Here is a 10,440-nt window from a genome sequence, read left to right on the forward strand (position 1 = left end):
GCATAAGTGGTAAAAAAAAAAGAAGAAAAATATGTTCTCATATCACAAGCAAGTGATAACTTGTATTCCTTCTTTGCTATTCATTGGCATACTTTACACTTAGGTGGCTCAAACCAGTTTCAACACTTGAAAAAAACGTTCTTACTAGAAGAATTTATACTTCTACAAGACTATCATTTAACAGCAATGTTATGGTACCATATCAAACACCAATTATTGCTGAAAAAGATTCGGTCATTTTTGTGACGTAAAAAGGTTACCGAGGCAACAGTTACTCATATCTCAAAAACGAACTCGGTGACCCCCATTTTGTATTTCTGAGATGTAATCAGCATGCCAGAATGAAACTCTCTGCATTCACAAATGAGCTCCGTGATTTCAGTCATGTTATTCCTAACTGGGGCTCTTATTTGTTCAAAGAACGCTTCGAGCGGATGTCTAAAGCCATCGTCATGCAAGTGATGAAAATGTATTTGGGTAAGAGATATGGCAATTTTCAAGAGATTTCTGGCTTCCAACATCTTCAACCTGGCTATTGACCGAATGCAAAAATGGCCGCCAACAAATTATTCTTTTGTCTTTGTGTTAATTAGCCTAACTAGCCTCGTTCACACGCGTAAAATTGAAAGAATTTGGGCTGTAAAACGAGGCTATTTAGGCTAATTAACACAAAGAGAAAAGAATAATTTGTTGGCGGCCATTTTTGCATTTGGTCAATTCAGTGAAAACTTGGATTTTATTCATAACGGGGGCGTTGTTACAGAGAATTGTGTTCACGGCCTTGGCATGCAAACATTTTCTCCATTGTTTGCGCCAACTCATCTTCGTTTAATGGACCACTGAACATTAAACTGAGGCGACAAAGGAGACCATGTGCCTTCTATGCTAATAGGCCATTTCCGAGTTCATGCCTACCTCCTCTTTAAAGCGAGTCTAAGTGCGAAGGTTTTGTGATAGTAATTAGTTCTACTTTACATAAGAATGACTACTAATTTTCATAACAAAAACTTCGCACTTGGCCTCGCTTTGAAGAGGAGCCAGGCAAGAACTCGGAAATGGCCTATTCAGTGGCGACTTTTCATATTGTATTGGACGTTTGTGATTTGGTATTTAAACTTAATCCAGGCCCCACAGGAAATGCTCACATAACCTCCATTGCTTCATCGCGAATTGAGAGCCGCGCTCATCCGTGCAGGAAGCCACCACGTGACACACTTATAAGTGTTGAGCGTAATGCCATCTTTGGTAACCTGGACAACAGGGCCTTTCAGTTATGTAGTTTGAATGCAAGATCATTAAGGAAGAAATCATCGGCTTTTGTGGACCTGGTATGTGATCTGATAGCTGAGTTGTTCACGATATGCGAGTCCTGGCTCAATGATCTTGATTCTGCGATTTTAAGTGAGCTCACTCTATTCCAGTGATTCGGAGGGGTGGCGGGACTGCGCTGTTATATCGGGACGGTCTTGATGTAAACAAAGTGTTTTCAGCCGAGCGGTCTTCGTTTGAAGTGTCGGAATGGCTTGTGGAGTTCGGAACTGTTCGTCTGTTCGAGTTGTCATCGTGTATAGACCAACATACTCTGCGGATCATCCCGTGAGTACGAGTGTTTTCTTTCATGAATTCTCGGACTATCTCGAGTCATTAGTTATGTGTAATGAGTTACTGTTAATATGTGGCGACTTTATTACACACATGGACGTTCCGTCAGATGCTGACACCATCCGGCTCAAGGACCTGTTGAACTCTATGGCTCTGGTCCAGCATGTTGAACGACCCACTCACATACATGGCCACACCTTGGACTTAATTATCACACGGCAGGGCGATGATATTGTGGATGATGAACTCCTTCCGGAGAGACATTTCACTGACCATGCTACCGTGATATGTAAGCTAAGCGTGATGAGGCCTGCGCCAAGAATTAAGCATGCTGAATACAGGAAACTCAAATCAATTGACATAACCAAGTTGAGAAAAGCTAGTCGTAACTCCCAGCTACATCAAGACCCGCCTGATGATTTTAACATGCTGCTCGACTGTTATAATACGACTTTTAAATCGCTATTAGACGAACACGCGCCGGTTTGTTCTCGTCATGTCATCACTCGATCCAGGCCCCCATTGTTTAATGATAACATAATTCAGGCTCGAAGGGACAGGAGGAAGGCCGAGAGAATATGGAAGAAAACTAGACTCCCATCAGATCTTGTAGTATTCAAAGTTAAGCGGCATTATGTTGTACATCTGATGAACGAAGCTTGGTGTACTCATTACAGGCCATTTATTGACAAGAACAGTTCGGACCAATCAAAGCTGTTCCCTATTAAATCTGGAAGAGGACAAGTCTCTTCCACCTCATACTAACGCCTCTGTTGTCGCAAATGAGATGGGTGAATACTTCATCCATAAAGTAGTTGCTATAAGATCAAAGTTAGCCGGTGACGCGGTCCCTCATGCGGTTTCTACTGAGTGTGCGCCTCAAGGTTCATCGAGTACTGATGACGTTGTCACGCTATCAGAGTTTCAATCTCTCTCTGAGGAGGCTGTAAGGAAGATGGCTGTGGCTTCCATGAAGACATGTGCTCTGGACCCTTTCCCGTCATCCATCTTGTTGCTTTGTATTGAGGAGCTACTTCCAGTGATTACTAGGATGTTGAACATATCATTAAAGCAGGGTTACTTCGCTGACGAATGGAAAAAGGCATTAGTACATCCTCTGCTCAAAAAATCTGGTCTTCAATTGATAAACAAGAACTTTCGGCCTGTGAGTAACTTACAGTTCACTTCCAAACTTACAGAGAAGGCGCTGTACAATTACAGGAGCACATGTGAGTCAATGGTTTGTTTCCAGAATTGCAAAGTGCTTACCGCCAAAATCATAACACTGAGACCGCACTACTTAAGGTGAAGAACGATCTCCTAATGGCGATGGATGAAGGTCAAGTTATGTTGTTGGTGCTTCTCAACTTAACCTCTGCATTCGACACCATCGAACATGAGATCCTTCTAGATCGATTGAGGTCAACAGTTGGGTTGGCGGGAAAGTACTTTCATGGTTTGAGAGTTACTTTGAGGGCAGGTCGCAGAAGGTGTCGATTAACGGGACTCTCTCAAAGCCATTTGATTTGATGTGTAGAGTCCCCTAAGGGTCATGCCTGGGCCCGCTTTTGTTTACCATTTATGCGAGTAAGCTGTTTCAGATATTAAAACACCATCTGCCCTCCGTTCACACATATGCGGACGACACACAATTGTATTTGTCATTTAAGCAATCAGACACTTTCAGTGAAGTCGAAGCTGTATCTGCCATGCAGAAGTGCATCTGTGATGTCCGCGCATGGATGAGAGAGGATCAGCTTATGCTCAATGATGACAAGACTGAGTTCCTGATTATAGGTTCTCGCCAGCAGCTCTCAAAAGTTTCAATCCAAAGCATCAATGTTGGACAGGCTGAAGTCTCTTCTGTAGTCTCTGCGCGCAATCTAGGAACATGGTTTGATACGCATCTAGATATGGGAACTCATATTACAAAGACATGTAGCAGCGCTTTCTATTACTTTTACAACATTTATTTATTTATTTATTTATTTATTTATTTATTTACTTATTTCGCCATACAACAAAAAATAATAATTACAAGAAAAGAAATGTACTTATAAGTTGACCAGATAATAAAATAAGTAAGTTACTAAAGAACAATTCACAACAGACGTCATATTAGAAAATATCTGTCCAGAGAATCAACTGAAAAACTAGTACATGCTTTTATTAGTAGTAGATTGGACTATTGTAATAGCCTTTTATATAGAATCCCGGAATATCAAACTAGGAAACTGCAACGTGTTATGAATGCAAGTGCAAGACTTATTTATCGCGCGCCCAAGTTCTGTCACATAACACCTCTGCTCGCAGAATTACATTGGTTACCAATGAGCGCCAGAATACATTATAAGATACTTCTGATAACTTATAAAATTTTGCACGGTCATGCGCCTAAGTACCTCTCAGACCTAATTAGAATTCAACAGCCTTTGTGCTATAGCTTAAGACGTCATGACAATGACCCTTGCTTAAAAGACCAATTGCGGAAACAAAGAAAACAATGGGTGACAGAGCATTTCAGATAGCTGCTCCCTTTTATGGAACAAGTTACCTAGGTCTGCACGGGAAGCAAGGAACTTAGAATCTTTTAACACTATAATTAAAACATTTTATGCAAGGAATCATTTCAGTTATCTTAGTAATTTTCTTTTATCCATTAGTCTTTTAGAAGTTCTTTCTACAGTTGTTATTATTCTATGTTAGATTTTTAATGTAAATAGTTTGTAAGCTTTATTGAAAGACTTGTAAGATTTATAATACAGGTGTAAGTTTAGTTATTAAGTTAGACACTATTGTGATGCGCTTTTGAATATCGTATAGAATAGGCGCAATATAAGTAATAAATTATTATTATTATTATTATTATTATTATTAGTAGTAGTAGTAGTAGTAGTAGTAGTAGTAGTAGTAGTATTCTCTTGTTTTCGCACATTGGATCAGTTTCCAATGGAACTTCCGTACTCCAGGAAGCTTGGTGACAACAAGTCTCCTCAAATTTCTAGGACCTTCCTAAGAATCCTTGCCGTGTTCAGAATAACACTTTTCTGAAGCTCGTCTATCTTGGTCTCTATACCAATATTCTCTAGTCTCTTCTTTAAATCCTTTGGAACTGTTCTCATTCTTCTTCTTCTTCTTCTTCTTCTTATTATTATTATTATTATTATTATTATTATTAGTATTATTAAAAAAATTCTATGAAGCGGATTCAGAGCCACCTTAAATTACTGAAATATTATGATAGGTATGAATCCGCTCCACAGAACTTTTTTCAACTTTGCAGAGAGTTTCATCTTGGCCTACTGATTACTTTTGCGCAATAAAAAATTGGGGTCACCGTAGTTAATGCATGGAGGTGGTTATGACACTCGACAAGTTCCTTTGTTTTAAAACACACCTTTTTTCGAGAACATAACCAATCAAATCCTTCGATTAAATTATACGTAACTAATTTGCAAACCCGTGCGAAGCAAAACAAAAGATTGTGCAGGGTCACGGTCAGTTCAACATCGATTGAGAAACATTATTCATTTTTAAAATTTTAAACATATCTTTATTATTGTTGGCGACAACATTGATCTTACTTTTGAAGGTTTTAAGGTTTCATAACCAGTCCCTCGATTAACTATGGGGTCAACAAGTTCGTTTTTCAGATATGAGCAACTAAAGCCAAAATATACGGTCCTGTTACCATGGTAGCTGTTTACGTCAGAAAAATGACCTAATTCTTTTTCAGCAATAATTGGTGTTTGATATGATACCATAACATTGCTGTTTACGTGATAAAGTGTTGTAGTGTCATTCCTTCTAATGACAAGGTCTATTGAAAGTGTTGAAACTCGTTTGAGCTACCTTAAGACTACGACGAAAAATTAATGGACCCAGGTCATTATATGTAAAACTGTTTGGCTCGAGAAACAGTGTTCTAAAACGAATTCCACTCAACGTACCGCTATGGGATATCATCAACTTAAAGGACTGATTTTTCAATTTCTCTGATAAAATTCTCCGTCTCTCCACTGCTTTATGCCTTAAGTTTTTCAAAGCAGTAGGAGTAGAAATGTCATGCTATTACATTGAATTGCCCATCGAGTTCCCAAACGAAATGCAATTCCTGGTCCAAGACCAATAGTTTGCAAATTTACAAGAAGGATTATCAGAGAACAAGTCATGAACAATCGGAATGACGCTTGCAAAGTCACAGCAACTTCTGCCGACTGCTCTTTTGAAGACGTGAGGTTATTCGACCATCTCACTCCCCAAAACCGACAACTTCCTGTAGATGCCAAGAAATTTCAAAATCGGAATGGCTACAAATTTTGCTGGGCAAAGAATTGTGTCGTTTATCTACGTCAAACCGAAGTCTCGTGCCGATTTAGAGAACTTTGCGGAACGGCAAGGCCTTCCTTTGAGCTCAGTAACCTCTATTATCGTCTTAAGCTTACATGTTTTCTTTTTTCTATAACGTCTAGTGACTCGAATTTATTACCTGTCCTTCCCGTTTGTTAACGACTCTGCGCACACTTTGATATGGTACTATTTTACTTGACGATTCACTGAAGGGAAAAACGGAGCAAATACATGAGATTACAAGGAAAGGTATTAATAGAAAACCAAGGGAAAACGAATTCAGAAAAAAACCGGACACTTACAAGATATGTGCGGCTCTGCGGATTACAGAAACGGTTTTCATACAACATGAACAAAATTATATGCGAAACTAAACAATACCAGCCTTACAAGGGTGTTAACGAGATAGTGTGACAAAGGTAGACAAAAAACAAGCGAGGCTTAATTACGGACTAAGAAAACTATAGTAGGACAAACCAAGAAAGGACAAAACAAATAAACTCTAATTACACGGAAAAAATACTGGTATTCGTGGCTACACCGTTAATCACTTGGATGATAGCTTGTTTAATTTAGTACTTTACGAAATGTCCCATGGTCCTGTACATTATGACGGAGATCGTCTCGAATCATTATTATTTAATCCTATTGACCGGCCTGAGGTTGGGAATATGCTTTCCAGTTGTCTCGATCTCGACTCAAATTTTGTATCTCGTCTGCAAATAACGGGGATGTATTCTCCATTATGCACATTAATGCTCGTAGTTTTCTTAAAAGTCTCGATAAACTTAAATTGATTATGATGAATATGCAAACACCACCTTCCGTTATTGGTGTCACGGAAACTTGGCTAAATGATGCCACTTCAGAGTTAGTAAATATTGGGTACAATTTTATTTCAAACCATCGGATATCTAAATCAGGTGGAGGAGTTGGTATTTATGGACTTGTACAAAATATGGACCACCCCTGTGGACCCGGTCCATGGACCCCTTCACGGTCCCGGTCCATGAACTATCCCTGTGGACCACCCCTCGTCACTTATGTCCAGGTTTGACTCTAATTAGATGCACGCCTAATTTGACATCCAACAAAAAGTGTCCTTTAAGTCCGCTAAGCATTTGCTACCTATTTTCAAAATAAGGTAAGGGTAAAGGTTAGCGTTAGTTTTAGCTTTGGGTAAATGCAGCAGTTAATCTTTACTTAAAGAGAAGCTTTTGGGGGACTCTTTGTGACGTAGATTGTCTGTATTCTGAGACACGAGTGATGTTAAAGTTGGCGAGAAGAGCAAGGGGACACCTCGTGACGCTTATTGAAATCCGCGTGCATATAATTAGGGTCAAACCCTCGTTTTGTAAAGTCAATACGTTTAAAGTGGCCCTGTGACCAAAAAATCAATTCATATTTTTCTTTGGATTTCAAAACTATGTTAACAAAACACTAAGTGACCCTCGTTTTAAGCCTTGATTTCAAAAAGAGACCTCTTTACTTTAACTGTAATTTTCCTATTTAATGGTCCGCCATTACTAACGTCATGTTCTTGAGAGAGCTGGATCGAGGAGAAAATGACGTCAAAGGCTCACTAGTTTAAGAATGCAATACGTGTGTACGCCGCAGAATTAATATGCAGCACGGGGGTTTTGGGCTTTCAGACTTTTAAACTCACGCTTTGCATATATAATAAGCTGCGTTCACACCCTGAAATTTTAAGCTAGTGAGCCTCTGACGTCACTTTTCCCTGGATCCAACCGTCTGAGGTCCAATCGGTCAGTTTTGAACGTGAGTAATGGCGGACCGTGAAAGCCAAAACTTACACTCAAAGTAAACGGCCTTTGGATAAAAATCAAAGCTCAAAATTTTGCCAGTCAGGTGTTAAGCAAACACACTTTCAAAATCTGAAGGAAAAAAGAAAGTGGTTCTTTTGATCACAAGGGCACTTTAAGGTGGCCTACTACAGTTTTCCGAAGAAAAAGATCAAGATTTTGAAATCTGTGAAATTAAAGTAACAGGATGTCTCTTCTGAAGTGTTAGTCACTGCAATTGAGGTAAAATGTAATTTTACCTAACAAATAAATGCAAATCAGGGGAAAATGCTAAATATAGTGACCAAGCTCCTAGGGGGGACTGGAAACTAGAGATTTCAAAAACTAGCCGTACGACCTCAACTTAAAATTTCAGGATTTCTTTAGCAAGAAAAAATAATCACGTTTAGAAATGATTAAATATGTCAGACAGGTTTTTCACAAATGGCACAAACGTCGATTTTTGTCTACTTTGATAATAACAGATCTTTTTTCAACAAAACTATTGACGGCTTTCAAATCCTCATATTGTTTTATACTAATTCTCGAAATTTGCAACCCCGGTCGTACTCTGCTAGGTTTTTAGAAAAGGCCTTTGAAATGTATGGTTTCCAGTCCCCCCCTCCAGGAGCACGTTTCACTATATTCCAGCATTTTCCCCTGATTCGCATTTATTGTAGGCAAAATTACACTGTTACATCAATTGACAGGTGAACCTAACACGTCAGAAGAGACATCCCGATGCTTCCATTTCACAGATTTCAAAATCTTGATCTTTTTTCATTCGTCAGAAAACTGTGGTAAGCCAAGCAATCTGTTAGACGAAAGAGAGCAGTGATCCCTGCGCATTTACGTGGTACCTTGAAAAATTTAAGCAGAAAAAACCCCCCCTCATGAACTAGGAATGAACAACTCTAATACGTTGTTTGTATCGAAAGTAACATAAATAAATAAATAAATAAATAACTAACTTATTTAACGAGGGGTAAAGTAACATGATTACTGGTCACCCACGAAACGGCGAATAGACGACCTTTAATTGTTTCATGCGATTTATAAGCCGGCCTAGCGCACCTGTAGAGATGATTTGATAGAATAGAGCGTATGATTGGCAAATAGATAATGAAGACATTGTTTTTACGTGAGACCAAAAACAAATCTCGATAATGACGCTAAAACATTTGCTTGCGAATCTTGGAGAAATATCAGCTTACAGCCAAACTAATTAACTAAGGCCTACAACGGACTAACACAACGCGTTCGAAATCACTTCGGATGTAAGTATACGTCCTTGCCTGAGAACATAATACATTCAGATGTATTCATGTCGGTCTTAGTGACCATAGCCTAGTGATGCAGTCGTAAGATAAAATAGCTTCCCAAAGTGAAACAGAACAAGGGAAATTGCGGTATGAAATTTTAAAACTTTAACAGAAAACGTTTTCTTCGCAGACTTGCAAGCCAAAACTTGGGCGCAATTATTTTTTTATGAAGCTGACGTAAATGCAATGTGGAGCTGCGGAAAGACTATGTCTTAGAAGTACTCGACAGTCACGCCCTATCCGGTCAAAACGGAGTGAGAAAGAGGCCCAGCCTTCCCTGGTTATCTAAGGATCTCAGGGACAAAATGCTAGAGCGTGACCGTTAAGCGATTAGCCATGATTAAAAAAAGACGACTGGTTGGGCAAAAAGTACCAGATCTTCCCAGAACTATAGTAAATGTTGCGTTTAGTAAAGCTACAAAGTGCCTTTTATGACTCGCAAATAGAGAATGTTACAGGAAACCCTAGGACGGCTTGGAAAACTGTTAATTGATATGCTCGGACGTAAACAACCAAGCGGATGATGTTAGGCAATCCAAGATTAACGATCATAGCGTTACGTCGCCAGAAAGAAAATTGCGGACAAAAGTCAATGACTATTTCACTAGCATCGGCCCCTAGCCTTGCCCGAGAATATAGGATAACAATGAATGTAACTAATCTTATACATCGATTAATCGCATACTTAAACATACGTTCAGTACATTTAAGTTTACGTTTAATCAAAACTCAAGTTAAGAGGTTTTCTTAAACTTACTTTAACTAACTTAAGCTCCAACTTAAGACAGGTTTAAGTTTGAACTAAAGATTCCGGTTAAGTGCCATTTAATTTACCTTAAACTTGTCTGAGACATTTAATCAAAACTAAACACATCGGAATCACAAGTTTACAATTCTTTTAAACTCGCATTTAGACCGTCATTAAATGCAAATTTGGATACGTTTAAGTTTTTTAATGAAGTTTCTAGAAAGGTTGTTCTTAAACAAACCCAAAAGAAGTGTTTATGCACATACGGCTGAATGCCTTTTCGCGAAATGGAACAGCCCCATATTTTAAGTTTAATAGCATACGTGGCAGTACGACCCGAGCGCAGGCGAGGGTCCGTTATAAAAACGATACCGAGTGCCAATATTCCCAGCACCGGCTCACGCTAGCTCGGTTAGTAAGTAGTGGTTACATGGTTTTTTAATTACCTTTTGCTTTGTTTTTGCAAGACAGTAATCGGCAGTGGGCTTACGGGAGAATAATGCCTACAATTCAGTCACAATTGGCCATTCAGAGCGCCGTTTATCGGCTAACAACTTAAGCCATATAATAAAGCACCTTAATCTGTTGAATGCGTTGTTAAATGCCTTTAAACAAT

The 10,440-nt window shown here is 39.0% G+C and overlaps 2 protein-coding genes across 2 annotated transcripts in view; both read left to right on the forward strand.

Moving 5' to 3' along the window:
* Positions 1-1,695: 1,695 nt before the first annotated feature.
* On the forward strand, positions 1,696-2,367 carry LOC137972651 (uncharacterized). Its single transcript, XM_068819385.1, has one exon. It carries the CDS (start codon positions 1,696-1,698, stop codon positions 2,365-2,367), a length of 672 nt encoding a protein of 223 aa, XP_068675486.1.
* Positions 2,368-2,389: 22 nt separating this feature from the next.
* Positions 2,390-10,440, forward strand: part of LOC137972652 (uncharacterized) — a 39,253-nt gene continuing 31,202 nt past the window's right edge. Inside the window, exons 1-2 of the mRNA XM_068819386.1 lie at positions 2,390-2,842; positions 3,273-3,496. Of these exons, the coding sequence (XP_068675487.1) occupies positions 2,390-2,842; positions 3,273-3,496 (677 nt within the window). The remainder of the gene's footprint in view (positions 2,843-3,272; positions 3,497-10,440) is intronic.

This window comes from Montipora foliosa, chromosome 10 (assembly GCF_036669935.1).
Source record: "Montipora foliosa isolate CH-2021 chromosome 10, ASM3666993v2, whole genome shotgun sequence".
NCBI classification, from domain to species: domain Eukaryota; kingdom Metazoa; phylum Cnidaria; class Anthozoa; order Scleractinia; family Acroporidae; genus Montipora; species Montipora foliosa.